Here is a 20,894-nt window from a genome sequence, read left to right as displayed (position 1 = left end):
GGAGGTACCGAGTATTCGCACCCGGCTGGGACGCTAGCCTTTCCCGGACCAGTGGGCAGTGTACTCATGTTGAGAGCGCTTAGGTAGGAGATGGTTGACGAAGAACAAGTGAAGTCGGACTCAACGCCATCTACACGCCGAAGTATGGGGATGAGAGCTGCTGGCCTCCAACCGACAGCCGAGTGACTCCGAGAGAGAGTTGGCAGGAGACTGACGCGTTTTCTGACACCGTACCAGTCCCCCGCGTTTGCACATAACACTGACTCCATCAAGTGGCGAGATAAAGCGGGTAATATCCCTCTCCTTTCCACCTATCCAGTTACTGAGTCTTGCGTGTGTCCAGTCACATTGGTCCCAATTACTTTTGTGTTCATAATTATGAAAGATTATGGTAAACGTAAATGTATCCCTGCTTTGTTAATTTTCATTTGAACACATACCACGGCTAACACAATCCATATCCTCCCCTTCCCACCTTTCTTGATCTGTCTACTAATTAAAGTAACTGATGACCTGAAATATGCCAACGACAGCCGAAAGGCAACAATATTGACGCTACTGGACTTCAGCAAAGCTTTTGACACTGTTAACTTTGACATAGTGCTCAGAAAAACGCAACAGCTTAATTTCTCAGATAGTGCAATGAGATGGTTTGAAAGGTACTTAAAAGTCAGACAGCAATGTGTTGTCTGTGTAAATGAAAAATCTTCCTGGAAACATGTGTCCCCGGGAGTGCCACAAGCATCAGTGTTAGGACCACTTTCACTTTCTTTATATGTCAACGATATTTCGTCGGTTCTGTCCTCCTGTAAATATCACTTCTATGCCGACGACCTCCAGCTCTACCTAAGCGTTAGGCCCGAAGATATAAACACTGCAATCGCTCAAATGAATGATGATCTGTCTTCAGTAGTGACATGGGCGAAAAAACTGGGGCTTAAACAAAATGCAAAAAAAGGCACAAGTAATCTTAATAGCGCATCAGAAATTAATAAGTTCAGATTTCCGCGAACGGCTGCCTCCTATTCTGCTCGTCAGTATTGCAACACCAAATGAGAAAACAGTGAAGAACTTGGTTGTAACTTTGGATGAGCATCTCAACTGGGCGGAGAATACAGTCGCAGTGTGGAGGAAGACGTCCGCTTGTCTCTATGCTTTCAGAAAGTTTCGGAACGTATTTTCACAGGGCCTGAAACGCCAGCTCGTGCAAGCACTCGTTCTACCGAACCTCCACTACTGTGATGTAATTCAACAAGGCATGAGTAGAGAAAACAACCGACGGCTAGCACTAACAATGAATGTCTGTGTGCGTTACACCTGGAACATACGCCGATATGATCATGTTAGTGCTTCATACTTCCAGCTAGCGTGGCTGCGGCCGGACAAATTGCGAGACTACCACACACTACGTCTACTTCGCCGACTCCTCGTCGTACATGCACCGCAGTATCTTGCTTCAGAGATTAAACACCTTTCATGCCATCATAATCGAAACACGAGGTCACTCTTATTTGGTATCCTAACTGTGCCCACTCTCAAAACAAAAACTTTTGCAAACTCCTTCTCAGTTGCCGCTGTCCGCCTCTGGAACAAACTGCCCCTTACCTTGCGCAAAATTCAATCCCCTGCTGTTTTTAAGAAGAAGTTGAAGCATTTACTACTGTCATCCTAATAACGTTTTCCACAAAATTAATGTACAAGGCCAATCCTGTCCTCTGTCAAATAGCAAAGCTAGTGCCTCCTGTCTTGCTCCTTTCTCTTCTTCCTCTTCATCTATGTCTGTTAACCACGCAATCTCCTTTTCCTTTATATTTCCTTGATTATGTTTCATCATGTCTCTCTACTCTTCTCCTCCCTTCACCATCAGTCTCCCCCATACTCCCTGCTGCTAGCACTCCTATCTAAAATATGCCTCTTTCATAATGTCTAATTATAACAGTACTTATCATCTACGAATATAAACTCTACATGTATGTATTTTTCCAAGTGTGCCTTTGTAATTGTTTATTTCACTTTTTGAACCAGATGTGGTTTAACATGACTACCAAAATATATGAATGTAAAATAATTAGAATACCTGGATAGATATAACAGAGGGTCTGATGGCCCTAATCTTACCAGGTTAAATAAATAAATAAATAAATCTTCCTTCTTCACTACCAACTACCATCCCAAATAACAACTGTCCAGCTCCATTTCCAACTCCCACCTTATGCCATCAGTATCTCTCAAACTTTGATCCAAATTATCGCTTCCCATTGTAGGTCCTTGCTGTTTTATGAAAGTGAAGTACTTAATCACTTTTTTACAAAACCATAAACATAACTTGTTTTAAATAAATAAAAAAGGTGTGAATATTATATCCTTTTTTATACTTTAACTCTATTTCTAATGTTAATGTTTGTGCCTGAAGACTGGCATACTGCTCCACTGCCACCCCACCTTCACCTATTACGGGCGAGCAAGACAATGCGTCGTGCCTCACTGCAGAGAAAATTTGTACATTTGAATGGGTAAGTCTTCTGCACCCTCCTTTCAGTCTCGACTTGGCTGTGGAAGAAATGCTGCAACGTTACTGCTGTGAGATGCTGGATGAATTCTATCGCAAGGTAATTTTTAGGTCTACAGAACAGCGTAAAGGAGTTTGCAAAGGAATCTGGACTACAATTAAGTGACACGAAAGTGTTCTGATTAGGTGCCGTGTACAGTTCGGATGAAAAATTATGTCTAATACGCTGAAGCACCAAAGAAACTGATAGCGTATTCAGATACAGAGATATGTAAACAGACAGAATACTGCGCTGCGGTCAGCAACACCTATATAAGACAACAACTGTCTGGTGCAGTTGTTAGATCGGTTACTGTCGCTACAATGGCAAGTTATCGTTATTTAAGTGCGTTTGAACACGGTGCTATAGTCGGCGCACGAGCGATGGGACACAGCCTCTCCGAGGTAACACTAAGTGGGGATTTTCCCATACGAGTATTCCACGAGAGTACCGTGAATATCAGAAATCCGGTAAAACATCAAATCTCCGACATCGTTGAGAGCAGAAAAAGATCCTGCAAGAACAGGACCGACGACGACTGAAGAGAATCGTACAACGTGACAGAAGTGCAACGCTTGCGCAGATTGCTGCAAATTTGAATACTGGGCCATCAACAAGTGTCAGCGAGCGAACCTTTACGAGCATATCTGGGATGCCTTGCAATGTGCTGTTCAGAAGAGATCTCCACCCCCTCGTAGTCTTACGGATTTACGGACAGCCCTGCAGGATTCGTTGAGTCAGTTCCTTTCAGCACTACTTCTGACATTAGTCGAGTCCATGCCACTTCGTGTTGCGACACTTCTGCTTGCTCGCAGGGGCCCTACACGATATTAGGCAAGTGTACCAGTTTCTGTGGCTCTTCAGTGTACTTGCAGAACATGCGTCCTGCCGACGTGCCTCAGATGGGCGCCCTCACTGTAGTCTACCCTCTGCACAGCAGTGGACGACAGTCTCTCTCAACTGCAGCTCCCGGGACAGTTCTGCAAACGAGTTGTTTGCGAGATAATTGCGACTTTATGGCTTCCAGCACCTACGGACGTCATTTGGTATAAAGAGTGCGTGCCAGTCTGTGGTGGGTCTGTCCTTACATTTTGATGCCGTGGAGTTGCAAGCAGATTGGACACGGTCAGAGTCCCACTGACGCCAGCTGCGGCAGTACGGAACGTTACAGTGATGGCGAGCGTGTGGGTTGACGGCAACGCGCGGGGCTCGCAGTCGTGCCCTGCCCGAAGCACACCGCCTCCGAGAAACTGACTGCGCTTCAAGATGCGGTGCTGGAAGAAGTCAAACACTCTCCAGGAGACTTGCCACACAAATTCCTGGAATGAGCCACCTGCGACGAGTTCAGTGTCTTCGGCGGGCTGTCAGAGTTGGTGTATGATGGAACGCAAATGCGGTGGGCGAGGAGGACCTGCACCGTGGCCTCCAACTTGTAGTGCATGCGCCTCCAGCTAACGCTGTCAAAGAATGGGAGCAGAGACTTGTCAGTGCTTGTCAAGAGTTTTAAAATGAACCAGGCCCGTTTGAAAGGGTTCAAAACTGATTGCGGCAACGGATGCAGGACTGCATCTGGTTACAAGGACGACACTCAACAGTTGCATTACAGTCATGTAAGTGTTGTCGTGCTCATTCAAAGTGCGTCCACTTACAATACAGTATCTTTAACATCTTTTCTTACTGTTTTACAGTAATTTTACGTTTTCCTAACTCGGACGACGTTTGAACAGAATGAAGTCAGTGGTTCCCGGTAGGCAGTAAATCGCAATTACCTCGCAAATTGTTTGTTTGTGGAGCTATTTTAACTGAGACTTTTATTTCTAGTATTGTATACGTTGAACTGTGTCGTTTACGCCATTAATTCTGATACACCCTGAATGTAGTGCCGTTATGTTTGTTAGAAGAGGCAAATAAGGAAGCACAAGTCTCAGTAAATAGTGTGTTTTAGAAGGTACCAGGAACCGCTACTTATTCCAAGTGCGCAATGCAGAGAATGCAGAAAGAGAGCGGAAACACAGCTAGCAGTGCTCTCTCAGATTCTACTACTTCATAAAGATGCTGAAGCAGGAGAAGAGAACTCTTTTTATATTGTCGGAAATGTTTTCGTGGAAATGAGATATAGTTTCACATGACATGTTCTTTATTGGTTAAATGTTCGAGAGGAGTGAAAACAAAACTCTTTATAAACGACACAATGGGTTTTTGTCAGAATCCTCATGGGCAAACGAAGAATGCACAAAAGAATTATCAGAACAATCAGCGTGACGTCTAGTTTTGCAAAAAAAAATATTTCAGCGCTTTAGGGTAATCACGTCGGTTAAGATAAACAGAGTCTCTTGAGGGTAGATTGAAATATTTCGCGAAGAGGTGCTGCTAGCTGTTCCAATGAAGAGTCAAAAAGTTCATCTCTTCGAAGCCCAACTATTTTGAGCACAAAAGATTAGATTGGTGTGATACTTAAACTGTCAAAATTGTTTCCTTCGAATCAAATAGTAAGTTCACGACATTACGAGAAAAGGAAACCTTAGTAAAGCAGATCTGTCAATAAGGCCATGCTCTCTGAACGAATGTTGAAAAAAAAAAAAAAAAAAAAAAAAAACCAAACTGATCAAATATTTTGTGAAATTATTTGTCTAAAAGTAGGACATAAAACAGATAGAGAAATATTTTACACGCTTTTGAATGATGCTCAGTATTAATGTACAGTACATGAGGTACATCAAATGCTCCTCTAACCAGTTCTGTTTCTTACTTTTAGACAATTCGCTCACAAAACATTTGGCTGACTTTTTTTCAATTGTTTTACAATGTCAGTATCATAATCAGCAATGTTATTCTCTACACTATATTTTTATATTTTTTGTCAGACGAGAAACCATAGACTCGGTGCGACTATCCTGGTAATATTAGTGGACACCGTTTGCAAATTCACTAGTTGTAGCTTTGAAGCTGTGCGCGCTAAGCACCTCTGTGGCTGCTTCAGCTGAACAACTGCTGCAGTGGCCTTTCGTAAGAGAGCCTGCACCAAAGGCGTTGTCCCTCCCCTCCAGCGCTGCCTGTGCGGCTGCGGACCGAGTTATTCTGTGCTCACAGCGCCGACGTCACTCAGAGTGTCCCTCGTTACGTACGAGTTCAGACAGTGGATCGAAAGTTCCAGAAAGCGGGCCTCACCTCGACAGCATCGATGGCGCGCGACGCGGAGAACTTCTTCCTCTTGCGCTTGAGAGCGGCGAGGGGCCCGCCCCCGCTGCCTCCTCCGTTGGTGCTGGAGCTGTTGTGGTGCGGCTGCTGGTGCTGCAGGTGGTGGTGGTGGTGGTGGTGGTGCTGGAAGGGCAGCGCGTGGTGCAGGCCCTCGCTGAGGCTGGGGTTGGAGTCGGACGGCGACTCCGTGGAGGCAGGGCTGGCGCTGTTGGCCACCCCGGCGGCCGCCACCGTGCACGCGCCGTGGCCGTGTCCGTGGCCGTGGCCGTGGCCGTGCTGCGGGCAGCCCTGGCTGTGGCAGCCGCACACAGAGTCCTCGGAGCGGCTGCGGCCGATCAGCCGGCTCACACGGCCCGAGCGCGCCGCCTCGATCAGCGTGCCCCAGCGCCGCTTGTGCGACGACGACCGCTTCATGTGGAACCTGCCGGCACGTCGAGGCACCCGATACAGGGGCTCAGCCTGGAGTGCACAGTTCGGGACTGGACTGGACATGAGAGTAAACTGGACTGGAAGGGAGTGGGCTGGACGAGAGCGCATTGGACTAGTCCAGGGACTGGACAGGACTGGAATGGAGAGGACAAGACTGGATTGGAAGGTACTGGATTGGACTTGACTAGAAGGAGCTGCGTGTGACTAATTAAAATGAGGAACAGATTGTCGACATTCTTACACAAACAAAATTCATGTATTAATTATAATTTTAATAACGAACAGCCTCAGTTGCACCGTTTATCTAGAATTTACCTAGGTTTCAGGCGGAATAACCCAACCTTCTTCAGAATAACAGTATCTACCGTTTGTCCATAGTGGACTGAAACCCAGGTAAATTCTAGGTAAACGGTGCAACTGAGGCTGTTCATTATTAAAATTAAAATTAATATTTATACAGTTGCTGACAGGTCCGCGAAATGTTGAAGATATTTAGATTCATGTATACAGTATGTAAGTTCAGACGTTTTGAAATGAGTTTTTCTATCACCGTGAACAGCGTGGCACTGCGGCAGACTGTAGTTCACACATTGAACATCACACTCCAACTAATTCTAATGAGAGTGTAGCACCTGAAACTTATCAGTGCTGTACACAGTAGCGTCGTACCTTCCAAACCTATTCACGCTGTTTATCTGTGGCCAGGGCAACTTTGCTGTCCCAGGCTGATTACAAGCACTTACATCTGATCAGACAGTGGCAGAATGGGAACTGTCATAATATCTGCATTTTCAAGATTCCCTACGTATATATGTGAAATGACAACAATGGAATATTTTTCGAGAGACAGTATAGAAAATATCTTGAATTAAACATTTTAAATTATGTGTAAGAAATTTCCACGAAAATTGATTTATTATCAGCACCAGCGTAGCAGTAACTCTTCATTGTACATACGATTAACAGAAGGGACTTTGGGTTTTGTATTTGCGACAATGTGTCGGAACCTGTATCACGATCAAAATCTCTCCATCTAATAAATATTTCGTTAAAAGTTATGTAAAATGTTAAATGACATGTGTAAGAACTGATGCTGCGTCTGACAAAGTGAATTCACCCTTGTGCTGGTATGACGTGCCAGCAAAGATTCAGTTCTTCTTTATAATCATTGGAGCTTGCACATCTGCAGCTACTGTTGCATTTCCACCTCACTCAGTGCTCTCTGAATTAAGTAAGTGTGGGCTGAAAAGAAAATTACTCAAAGTCTAGTTTTTCGTGGAACCATTTCTGCAAGGAACACCTCTTGCTCTATATAAGCAAGAATGACTAATATGCCTCAGTCCCTTTTTGTAGTTGTGAAAGTATAAAAGTAACTAAAGTGTTTTGCACATTGCCAAAAAGTAAATATTGGAAACTGTTGAGATAATTGACTTTATGTAGTAACAGTGAATAGTTATTTGATACAATCAGTACCAGTAAATTCGAATAGAAGTTTTTACAAGTGTAGATGGAAGACTGTGGTTTATCCCTATAGCAATACTTAAACAACTCTAATTACAACATCCAACTCACAGACCAGAACTGACAACCAACTGTGGCAGTTAAGCCACACACTCTGCGAGTCTTAAGACTATACGTGTTTTACATCGTAATTCGATATGTGACCACGGCCAACTTGATATATGCTGAAGTTTAAACTCGTATGGAGACTAACGACAAAATACAGAAACTAAGCCACTTGAACTGACGTAAGATATATCGGACATTAGCTTCACTACAGTTCAGAATTGTCCTACCGTCCCCAACATGAAGTGCTAATAACAACCGCTGACATATTAATAAGAGATAAACTATCACCACTGCACTAACATAACAACACACTTCATCTCCAGTCGGATACCCAAGTGACTGCCCTACTTAACAACTTCCAAAACCAGTGACCCCCGGATGAACGTAATCTGGAAACCCCCTGAAGAACAAACAATTAGTGAAACTTGGTGATAAAACAACAAATATGAGCACCATGCCTAGAGAGATATTAGAAAAAATTGATGAACTAAGCCCACTCAATTCCGTATGCGCTGCAATATAACCACAAGCAGTGTCACTCTTAAGCTATTTACTAACACGCAGTTTAGGGAAATAGTTGCAACGAAAGGCACACCCTTCAACGCACATGCTTATATGGGAGTCGTACGCACTCCTCATGAATATTACTAACACCGATGGGATTCTACGTGGTACAATGACAACGACGTGTCATCACAACGCAAGCTAATCGGCGCAGCACTTAAAACAACATAAATATTTAAAGAACAACTAGAGTAACGCTAACCACAACTTTGCAGATGCCAGACGAAATCCACACAGCGGAAAGCTCGTCAGCACAGCAACGTATCACCAAGATAGTGAGAAGTGACATGCCACTCATTTCAACAACACTATCAGTGAGCTTAATATTCGTATTTTATGTCATAATCTCGGTGTTCCCCAGTGCTACTTTTGATATGTGTGGTTTAAAATTCTTTTACATGAGGAAATTTTGCGCAGACTTCATATAACTGCATGTGTGACCTGCAGAGACCTTCTCCCCGAGAGGACATAGTGGAGGCTACGGAGAAGCGGGAGAGAGATGGACAGCGGGCCATAAATTTGAGTCCAGCGACCTGGTAGTGCGAGCGATTCTGAGAAGCAGCATTCTCACGCTAGAAGCTGGGACGATACGGTCGGAGCGGCTGCAGCGCATCTTTAGGCGAGACAGCACTGGGAGTCACCAGGTTCTTTTCATGGGCCCGACTGTCTGGCAAGTTTAACAGCCTTCTTTCATAAAATGGAAATGGGCGGCCTGGAAAGATTAGATCTCTCTGTAAATGAGGGATCGTGGTCCCGTGTAGGTAGACATTTTATTGTCCAAGTATGGCCACGCTTACAGTAAGAACGACACGTCCCTAGACTAAAATCTTTTCTCAGACAAGAGAGATTTTGAGTCGCTGATTGGCTGCTCTCAGGATATACAAAGCAAGGGATTGCTCCCTCGGGATGGGAACCCTCGTGCCGCGTGTGGCTTGGCTACCAGACCAACAGAATAGTCGAGAGGGGACATTCGATGAGTAGAGGATAGTTCGATTGGTTTGTACAATGTGGAGGCGGTTTCGTTTTTGTTAATTCGGCAGCTGTAGGAAGGCTCGGTGGAAAGTGGTTGCGATTCTTTGTCTTCTTCGTCTTCTGGTGCTCCCGTGGTGGAGAACTTGAGGTCTTTCCCCAGTGGATGAGACTTGTCGTCTGTAACTTGCAGTCGACTGAGAGCCAGTTGCAGTTTCCAGCTGTGCCGAAAGTGGAACTGCCTATCGTCTCGGACATGTCGTGTGTCGCGAGGGAGAACTTGTTCGTCCTGAGTACGTACCATCGTGCCTATGAGTGAAATGGTTTGGCGAGACCGGCGCTCTGACAGGGAAGTTCCCGGCAGCCGGTGCAGTTTGCAGACTTTGGTGGACGCGCCGGAAGACAGCGGCTTGCGCAGTGCGCCACTCGTTGCCAGCAGCGAGCCGCTTTCTGCTGACGCAGAATCAAAGCGATAGGCTGAAGCGTTGCTGCACCGGCGTAGGGTTCAAATGGTTCAAATGGCTCTCAGCACTATGGGACTTGACAGCTGTGGTCACCAGTCCCCTAGAACTTAGAACTACGTAAACCTAACTAACCTAAGGACATCACATACATCCGTGCCCGAGGCAGGATTCGAACCTGAGATCGTAGCAGTCGCACGGTTCCGGACTGCGCGCCTAGAACCGCGAGACCACCGCGGCCGGCACCGGCGCAGGTTTGATGAGTCATGTTCACGGCTCCCTGTTCATAGTTTGTGGTATACTCGGTCGTAGCTGATTCCATTTGAATAGAACTGAGCCACACAGTAGATTCACGTAAACAAGATGAGATTGTGTTGTGAAAGGGAGAAAATTTGTGTACCTTGCACCCCAGTAATTGCTTTGCCAATCATGGTTCAAATGGCTCTGAGCACTATGGGACTTAACATCTGAGGTCATCAGTCCCCTAGAACTTAGAACTGCTTAAACCTAACTAACCTAAGCACATCACTCACACATCCATGCCCGAGGCAGGATTCGAGCCTGCGCCCGGAGCGGTCGCGCGGTTCCAGACTGAAGCGAATAGAACGGCTCGCTCACAACGGCCGGCTGCCAATCATGTACTGTCCTTCCTCTGACATGTGTATGTCATTTATCAGCTCGTTGTAGTTATAAAAGGACTAATAAAAAACCTGGCATTATTTTTGTAAACTTAAACAAGCCGATTCTCATTCATAATCCCTCAACTATTCAGTGTATTTTTAATTTTTTTTTTTGTGGTGATATATGAGTACATCAGAAATTCGAGATTCAATCTTATTAAATTGATTTCAGTTCTGTACGTGACAGCAGACATAGGTAACAAAAGTGCCATGAGCAAATTCACTAACGTCGTGTAAAAACGTTAAAGGTGCAGCTCACAATTTCAATGTTATTCAGACGATGATACTTTTTTTACTTAAAGATAATAAGATATAGCATCACTCGGATATATATTTATGATTAAAGCAAGCAACTGATAAATTCCTAGCTCCTGCTCCTATTCAAGTAACAACAGCTAACACCAATGGAAAACATAAAATCATCGAACTTTCAAATATCGACATCCACAAGCTAACCGACGTAATGAACGATCTCTGACTGCGCAACCGCATCGCATTACAGCGTTTCTTCTGAGGGTTATTGTATTATTCTGTGTTGTTTGTTGTTTTTTTTTTTACATTCTGGTTACTGCTTACTAGGGACTTCTTTACTGTTGTGAAGGTAATTTCACAAAATCAATAGCGAATGTGATGTAAGGAGCCGCGTAAATCATGATAACATTATTACTCTACGAGCCACTGAACATGTGGATCCATTACACCAAAATAGTCTGAATGTATCGCTGAGTAACCTTTGAAACATTGTCGGCGGAGTTGTGATTCAGCCTGTAGAAGTGTATTTGTCGCGTATGCAACATATTGCTATGTCTTTCACTTCTTTAGAGACAAACAGGGTGTATTTATTGGTACATAAAAACCCCCGTTGGCAAAACCAGATAGTTTTCCTGGACTTTGATATGAGGACTGTGACGCGATTTTACGAAACAGTCACGCTGTTAGAAAACGTTTACAGCATTTCATATTTTGCTACTTTTGTACGTGCGTGCCCGGCGAATCCGGCGAGCGGCGGGCGACAACCTCCTGCTGCAGCTCGCTGGGGTCGATCCGATAACAGGGCGTGGCGCGCGCCCAGAACCTGGCGATAGGCAGACACTGATCGAGAGTATAGACGAAACAGCAGCCATATACCGCGAGAAGCACGTCACCAAAAATTACATTCCACCAATTTATTTCCATAGTTAAAAATATCAATATCGAAATCCTTTGAGTACACGAGCATGACTACAGGTGTGTTAGCTATCCGACACACTGCCGGCCTTTGAAATTGCAACAGCAGGTGACGGCAGCAAATACCGAAACACTTACTTGCTTGTCTGAAAGAACAGACGTTGCTGAGAGCTGTTGAATAATTTCAGATTTATTCGCTGGCTGCGAATTCTTTGACATCTGATGTATTACGTATAGGTGTACTACAGTACCTATTAGTGACATATGGCAAGTCATGCCAGACCAGGACTCTAACCCAGAATTCCCGCATTAAGCAGCAAATCTGGATCCGAGTCCCTCTCCGGAACATATTTTCACATGTCACTAATAGGTAGTATGTGTATAGCTTGTACAAGTGATGTTCAAAATGGGTCAAATGGCTCTGAGCACTATGGGACTTAACTTCTGAGATCATCAGTCCCCTAGAACTTAGAACTACTTAAACCTAAGTAACCTAAGGGCATCACACACATCCATGCCCGAAGCGGGATTCGAACCTGCGACCGTGGCGGTCGCGCGGTGCCAGACTGTATCGCCTAGAACCGCTCGGCCACTCTGGCCGGCTACAACTGATGTCAAAGAGTTCGCAGTCAGTGAATAAATTTCGAAATTACCAATTTTACGCATGTCCCATAGTGCGAAGAATACATTATTAGGACTAATAGTTTCTGCGAAGTAAGCAAGAGAATATGAAAATATCATGTGGTTTATGAAGGTCAGATATAAGTCTGCCACATCCATAAAACAAAATCGGTAGGGCAGCTGAATCACGCCGTATAGCAGCGTGAAATATTTGTCATTTCAAAACAAAGCATTTCTGTGCTTAGTCCTGAAACAGAGGAATACTTAAGGGAGGTCTCAGTTATGATGTGAAGGTTAATTAAGTTTCAATTTGTCATTTATATTTCATTTTAAAAAACAAATATTTATTCAACTTCGTGAGGGTCTATACACCCTAAGACACAAAAAAAGGCCTCTTGGCCGGGCAAAGTGACGTACAACATACAACACTGTTATTGCTAGCTGTAAGAGGAAGGGCAGAGACGTTTAACTTTCAGCTGAACGCTGGTGCCACCAAACTTGGAATTTGTTAATGTAAAGTCCAGAAACATGGCTACCTACCAAGTAGGAGAAGGGGAGGAATCTGAATGTGGCTGGCTAGAGGCACCATGGCAGTGTAGAGCCAAAGCCTGTAAACTGCGCGGGGATTGGTGGGCCAACTCAGGGAAGGAAGAAATAGTACGCCATTACTAGCCTCCAGAAACGCATGTTTTTATATTCAGACGGAGTTCTCCCTCAGACCGCTGGGACTGCAGCTCCGTGCACCTCACCGCTGGCCTCGGGTAGGCTCTGACAAGTCTGCTTCTCTCACTTGGAGTGCTACTCTCAAAGTTTCTACTGAAAATGCTGCTAGTGTTTGCTGCTTGTCTTAGCGCTCAGACACTGAATTCTGTTGCGCAACCGGTTGCCTCTTCAGCTTTATCCAAATGTTTAGAACAGCTTTCAGTGCAGCATCTGGCCTGATGGTAAATAAACAGTGTTAACCGGACCCTGATATCCTCGAGTCTTGTGCTGCGAACGTCCAGTCGAGTCTGAAAATCCGCGCCTCTCGTAGGTGCCTCGTGACAGTGTTTCGTGGTGACCCACGCAATGAACCGGACTTTCCTGGACGTTTGTCCTAACTGCTGACTTCTGACTCCTGTCTTCCCTCCATCCTCTATTACGGTGCGCGTCACTTACGACAGCGGCCGAGTTTAGGTTGGTTCTGCGCGTCTGACGTCACAAAACACAGTCAGCCAATGAACAGAGCTCGAGTGTAGTGCAGAGCACGGACGAGTGTTTTCAGTTTTAGAAACGTTCAGTCATAAAGAAAGTAAATGAACAAAAGCAATGTCTTGATAGCAGACTTTCTTTTATAGAAAGTTTGGAAAAAGCATTCTTTATACCAATTGCTTCATATTCTATTAATTAATTAATTAAAACAAACAAGCAGTAAGCCTCCTAATTCAGGCGACAGCAAGGAAATTCATTCTCACTAACCGCTTTTTCGCAACAAAGAACAGCGGTAATTGTTTATTTCCTATTGTACTTCGACGAAACGTGAGTAATTCATAATCATACCAACAGTGTTTGTCGGTATTTTGAGTGAGTGTTTAAAGTACTTCAGTATTTCTGTTGAATGATGAGCTGCGTTAGCGTAATGGTTAAGGTGTTTATCTGCCAAGCAAAAGTTTCTAAGTTCAAAGCTTCTTCTATGCTAGTATTTTCTTTATTTAAAAACAATATCGAAGTATGCCGGCACGGTAGCTCAGCGTGTTCGGTCAGAGAGCCGGTTGGCCTCTGCAATTAAAAAAAAAAAAAAAAAAAAACCTGAGTGGAAGGATCAACCACCGAACTTGGACAGGATGTTTTGCGACGTCCGCAACGACCAAACACAAAGAACAAAATGAAAAAAAAAGAAAAAAGAAAGAAAAAAATAATAATAAAGCTGAACGCCTTTTTTTTTAAAAAAAAGTGTCTTACTTCATGAATTTTATTCGTTTGAATGTAATTTTTTGAAATTTTTAGTGACAACTAAAATCGACCATACGGAAAGTATACGCTGTAGACTTTCACCTCTGGAAACTCATCAAAATTTCGTGCAGTGATTTACTACATTTAATGCTGCGTTGAATATCGAAACAAAATTAACTCATTTATGGGGGGAAGGTATCAGTCAAGAAGATGTGTAAAAATCAAATTTTTGGGCTAAATAGTTTTTGTGAAATCGAATGATAAGTGTGTCAAAGCAGTCGGAAGACCATGTGTCTGCACAGGCGAGCAGTGGAATGCGGGGAGCACGTTTCTGTAGCAGTGAAACGGTTAATGCGTCCGTGGTGGCTTTACTTCATAAACTGCGCGCTCCCCCCTAAACGGAAGTTTGCGAACTATACTGTACTATACTATGGCGCTGCTTTTCTTGGCGCGTGCAACTGGCAATGCAGCAATCTCCCGCGTCTGGGCGGGCATGCCCGAGCCGCCAACATAAAAGAATTGAACTGTAGAACACGTGAGGTGGGCTAACGGATTATTGACTTGCTCAATTTCTGAAGCTCTTTCTCTTGAATAAATTACCCAATATTTCTGAAATTGTAATCACTCGTTTGTGTGTACATGCACATTATATGTTCCGATTTCCGTCCCATTTTGCTAATTCCATTATACGTGCAGTAACAAATTTGACCACAGTAATGTTACTTGTGAGATGTTTCTTTAGAATATATGCATTTTTTCCTTCTCAATGGCCGGACGGTGTGGCCGAGCGGTTCTAGGCGCTTCAGTCTGGAACCGTGCAACCGCTACAGGTCGCAGGTTCGAATCCTGCCTCGGGCACGGATGTGTGTGATGTCCTTAGCTTAGTTAGGTTTAAGTAGTTCTAAGTTCTAGGGGACTGATGACCTCAGAAGTTAAATCCCATAGTGTTCAGACCCTTTTGAACTACTTGGTATTTAACTGTAGCAAACTGGACCAAAATCAACGCGATCTTTGTGCGTCGTCAGCGTACCTTAGCACTGAAGTAGTACAGTCCTGCAGCACTCAAGTTACTGTATGAAAATTATCAAATGCGAAAAGCCTTCAAGTACCGATATGTAGCTTCTGTCATTTTATTACACCAAATCGTAGCAAAGGCGATGTTTTTTCGTCAGACAATGTGCCGGTAATCATAGCACGAATGTTACAATGTAAAAAAATATAAAACCGGACCAGTGAGGGTAGGAGCCGCACTCTTGGTGCTTCGTACAGACTTATGTACGTGTACACAACACATACTAAACATTTCGTTTATCTCTATGGTTGGTGCAGTTCTTTCTATTGGACGCCAGTTCGTAGCTAACATATTCCAGTTATCCAATTGGATGACGGGGACCTACCATTTAACGTGGAACCTGAACCACGTATATTTCTGACGACTCCTCATATCGTTGAGAAGTGAACTCAAAGTTAAAACGAAGGCCGAAAAATCCGTGATCCGACCTTGATCTGATCCCGTGATCTCGCAGTTTCGGGGAAAGTCCGTAGTTCGTGTACAAGTTGTGACGAGTGAGTTAGCGAATATCAAAATATGTAACATAAATAACAGTATCTTTTGATTGCATTGACTTGGAAGCTTAAACTGTTCGCGCCGCCAAGGAACCGAAGACCTTAGTACTGTACAAACTGCAACTGGATACCTGTCCCTACCCCTTTCTCAGAAAAAGGGGTTTAAGAAGTCGAACAGACCGACGGCAGACTCGTCCCACACTGAAGCGCCAAAGAAACTGATACGGCCATGCGTATTCAAATACCGATATCTAAGCAGGCAGAATACGGCGCTGAGGTCGGCAACGTCTATGTAAGACAACAAGTGTCTGGCGCAGTTGTTAGATCGGTTACTGCTGCTACAGTCGAGATTGAAGTGAGTTTCACCGTATACAGTCGGCGCACGAGCGATGGGGCACAGAATCTCCGACTATTTGACGAGTGTACGGACGGAAAAAGATCCTGCAAGAACGGAAGCAATGACGAGAATAGTTCAGCGTGGCACAAGTGCAACCCTCCCGCAAACTGCTGCAGATTTAAGTGCTGGGTCGCAAACAAGTGTCAGCGTGCGAACCATTCAACGAAACATCACCAATATGGGCTTTCGGAGCCGAAAGCCCACTCGTGTACCTTTGATGACTGCATGATACAAAGCTTAATGTCTCGCCTGGTCCCATCAACACCGACATTGGACTGTGGATGGCTGCAAACGTGTTGCCTGGTCGACGAGTTTCGTTTCAGATGGTATCGAACGGATGGACGTGTAGGGGTGTGGAGACAACCTCAGGAACCCATGAACCTACATGTCAGCAGGAGACTGTTCAGGCTAGTAGAGGCTCTCTACTGGTATGGGGCGCATGCAGTTGGAATGATATGGGACCCCTGATACGTCTACATACGACCTGAACACGTGACACCTACGTAAGCATCCTGTCTGATCACCTACATCCATTCCTGTCCATAGTGCATTCCGACGGACTTGCGCATTGGCAGCAGGACGTTGCGACACCCCACACGTCCAGAATTGCTACAGAGTGGCTCCAGGAACACTTTTCTGAGTTAAACACTCCGCAGACATGAACATTACTGAAAATCGTCAGGTGAAACTTCCGGGCTGAGAGGCCGTGGTCGATGTATAAAATTTTTACCTGACGTTTCGAAAAATCGGCCGTAGCTGAGCATGTTTTTCGAGATGGGAATCACGAAATTAAATTTAATAAGACAAGCGTTGTAGCACGAAATCCCATTATCATGCGCGCATGTGTAGAGAAGCAATAGAAATTCACAAACACCATAACAATTTTACTAGAAAAGAGGAAGTTTTAAAGTTGTACAAAATATGCATGTCGACGTTGCGCCAGTAGAATGACAATCGGTTACTCTTAACAGAGAATGATGACGCCTTCCAAAGATAGGCATACGGTCGTCATCACGTGATGAATGGCGGTGCCCTCTATGTGCTCTATAAATGCGAGAGTACCTGCAGCCTCAGTGGAAGCAGCCGGATGACCTCAGAAGATGTCTCCCACAGATGGAAACGAAACGTCAGGTAGAAATTTTATACATCGACCACGGCCTCTCAGCCCGAAAGTTTCAACCGAAGACAACACCGGCTGTGAAAGCCTACATTGAGACAAATTGCTGGTAGGTGGTTTCGCTTGGCTGTTTCAGTCCTGATTTCATCCGCAGAATTCGATGATAATAAACGACTCTACTGGGAGGAAGTGTCAGTTTTGGTTCGGCAACTGGGGGGACAGCGCTAGAAGGAAGCACAACAACTGTGTACGCTTACTTTCCTGCTACGCTGCCGGGACACCGCGCCAGTGCCCAAGTTTCTGAAGGCGAGGAGAATGTTTCACTCGGCGCAAGCGCACCGTATTTACAACCACATGGAACTAGCGATGCTGTTGTTGTTGTTGTTGTGGCCTTCAGTCCTGAGACTGGTTTGATGCAGCTCTCCATGCTACTCTATCCTGTTCAAGCTTCTTCATCTCCTAGTACCTACTGCAACCTACATCCTTCTGAATCTGCTAAGTGTAGTCATCTCTTGGTCTCCCTCTACGATTTTTACCCCCCACACTGCCCTCCAATACGAAATTGGTGATCCCTTGATGCCTCAGAACATGTCCTACCAACCGATCCCTTCTTCTCGTCAAGTTGTGCCACAAACTTCTCTTCTCCCCAATCCGATTCAATACTTCCTCATTAGTTATATGATCTACCCATCTAATCTTCAGCATTCTTCTGTAGCACCACATTTCAAAAGCTTCTATTCTCTTCTTGTCCAAACTATTTATCGTCCATGATTCACTTCCATACATAGCTACACTCCATACAAAAACTTTCAGAAATGACTTCCTGACACTTAAATCGATACTCGATGTTAGCAAATTTCTCTTCTTCAGAAACGCTTTCCTTGCCATTGTCAGTCTACATTTTATATCCTCTCTACTTCGACCATCATCAGTTATTTTGCTCCCCAAATAGCAAAACTCCTTTACTACTTTAAGTGTCTCATTTCCTAATCTAATTCCCTCAGCATCAACCGAATTAATTTGACTACATTCCATTATCCTCGTTTTGCTTTTGTTGATGATCATCTTATATCCTCCTTTCAAGACACTATCCATTCCGTTCAACTGCTCTTCCAAGTTCTTTGCTGTCTCTGACAGAATTACAATGTCATCGGCGAACCTCAAAGTTTTTATTTCTTCTCCATGGACTTTAATACCTACTCCGAATTTTTATTTTGTTTCCTTCAGTGCTTGCTCAGTATACAGATTGAATAACATCGGGGAGAGACTACAGCCCTGTCTCACTCCCTTCCCAACCACTGCTTCTCTTTCATGTCCATCGACTCTTATAACTGCCATCTGATTTCTGTACAAATTGTAAATAGCCTTTCGCTCCCCGTATTTTACCCCTGCTACCTTCAGAATATGAAAGAGAGTATTCCAGTCAACATTGTCAAAAGCTTTCTCTAAGTCTACAAATGCTAGAAACGTAGGTTTGCCCTTCCTTAATCTAGCTTCTAAGATAAGTCGTAGGGTCAGTATTGCCTCACGTGTTCCAACATTTCTACGGAATCCAAACTGATTTTCTCCGAGGTCGGCTTCTACTAGTTTTACCATTCGTCTGTAAAGAATTCGCGTTAGTATTTTGCAGCTGTGACTTATTAAACTGATAGTTCGGTAATTTTCACATGTGTCAACACCTGCTTTCTTTGGGATTGGAATTATTATATTCTTCTTGAAGTCTGAGGGTATTTCGCCTGTCTCATACATCTTGCTCACCAGATGGTAGAGTTTTGTCAGGACTGGCTCTCCCAAGGCCGTCAGTAGTTTCAATGGAATGTTGTCTACTCCGGGGGGCTTGTTTCGACTCAGGTCTTTCAGCGCTCTGTCGAACTCTTCACGCAGTATCGTATCTCCCATTTCATGTTCATCTACATCCCCTTCCATTTCCATAATATTGTCCTCAAGTACATCGCCCTTGTATAGACCCTCTATATACTCCTTCCACCTTTCTGCTTTCCCTTCTTGCTAGCGATGCTACGGGAACGAATTCACCAGACGCGGCGAGAACTAGCGGAAACTAGCAGTAAGCTGTTATATCTCCATGTATACAGGGTGTTACAAAAAGGTACGGCCAAACTTTCAGGAAACATTCCTCACACACAAAGAAAGAAAATATGTTATGTGGACATGTGTCCGGAAACGCTTACTTTCCATGTATGAGCTCATTTTATTACTTCTCTTCAAATCACATGGAATGGAAACACACAGCAACAGCGGGACTTCAAACACTTTGTTAGAGGAAATGTTCAAAATGTCCTCCGTTAGCGAGGATACATGCATCCACCCTCCGTTGCGTGGAATCCCTGATGCTCTGACGTAGCCCTGGAGAATGGCGTATTGTATCACAGCCGTCCACAATACGAGCACGAAGAGTCTCTACATTTGGTATCGGGGTTGCGTAGACAAGAGCTTTCAAATGCCCCCATAAATGAAAGTGAAAAGGGTTGAGGTCAGGAGAGCGTGGAGGCCACGGAATTGGTCCGCCTCTACCAATCCATCGGTCACCGAATCTGTTGTTGAGAAGCGTACGAACACTTGGACTGAAATGTGCTGGAGCTCCATCGTGCATGAACCACATGTTGTGTAGCACTTGTAAAGACACATGTTCTAGCAGCACAGGTAGAGTATCCCGTATGAAATGATGATAACGTGCTGCATTGAGCGTAGGTGGAAGAACATGGGTCCCAATCAAAAAAATGGCTCTGAGCACTATGGGTCTCAACTGCTGTTGTCATAAGGCCCCTAGAACTTAGAACTACTTAAACCTAACTAACGTAAGGACATCACACACAGCCATGCCTGAGGCAGTATTCGAACCTGCGACCGTAGCAGTCGCGCGGTTCCGGACTGAGCGCCTAGAACCGCTAGACCACCGCGGCCGGCTGGGGCCCAATCGAGACATCACCAACAATGCCTGCCCAAACGTTCACAGAAAATCTGTGTTGATGATGTGATTGCACAATTGCGTGCGGATTCTTGTCATCCCACACAAGTTGACTGTGAAAATTTACAATTTGATCACATTGGAATTAGGCGTCATCCGTAAAGAGAACATTTGCACTGTAAAGAGGAGTCACACATTGCCGGATGAACCATTCGCAGAAGTGTACCCGTGGAGGCCAATCAGCTGCTGATAGTGCCTGCACACGCTGTACATGGTACGGAAACAACTGGTTCTCCCGTAGCACTCTCCATACAGTGACGTGGTCAACGTTACCTTGTACAGCAGCAACTTCTCTGACGCTGACATTAGGGTTATCGTCAACTGCACGAAGAATTGCCTCGTCCATTGCAGGTGTCCCCGTCGTTCTAGGTCTTCCCCAGTCGCGAGTCATAGGCTGGAATGTTCCGTGCTCCCTACAACGCCGATCATTTGTTTCGAACGTCTTCCTGTCGGAACACCTTCGTTCTGGAAATCTGTCTCCATACAAACGTACCGCGCCACGGCTATTGCCCCGTGCTAATCAACACATCAAATGGGCATCTGCCAACTCCGCATTTGTAAACATTGCACTGACTGCAAAACCACGTTCGTGATGAACACTAACCTGTTGATGCTACGTACTGATGTGCTTGATGCTAGTACTGTAGAGCAATGAGTCGCATGTCAACACAAACACCAAAGTCAACATT

General features: G+C 44.7%; 1 protein-coding gene across 1 annotated transcript in view; it reads right to left on the bottom strand.

Annotated features, from left to right (window-relative positions):
• Nucleotides 1-20,894, bottom strand: part of LOC126354208 (transient receptor potential-gamma protein) — an 847,751-nt gene that overhangs the window by 94,644 nt on the left and 732,213 nt on the right. The window contains exons 20-21 of the mRNA XM_050003666.1: nt 5,881-6,168; nt 5,718-5,793 (exon numbers count right to left, since the gene is read on the bottom strand). Coding sequence (XP_049859623.1) covers nt 5,718-5,793; nt 5,881-6,168 — 364 coding nt within the window. The remainder of the gene's footprint in view (nt 1-5,717; nt 5,794-5,880; nt 6,169-20,894) is intronic.

This window comes from Schistocerca gregaria, chromosome 3 (assembly GCF_023897955.1).
Source record: "Schistocerca gregaria isolate iqSchGreg1 chromosome 3, iqSchGreg1.2, whole genome shotgun sequence".
In the NCBI taxonomy this organism is placed as follows: domain Eukaryota; kingdom Metazoa; phylum Arthropoda; class Insecta; order Orthoptera; family Acrididae; genus Schistocerca; species Schistocerca gregaria.
The sequence above is the reverse complement of the archived record's forward strand: the minus strand, read 5'-3'. Positions and strand labels throughout refer to the sequence as shown.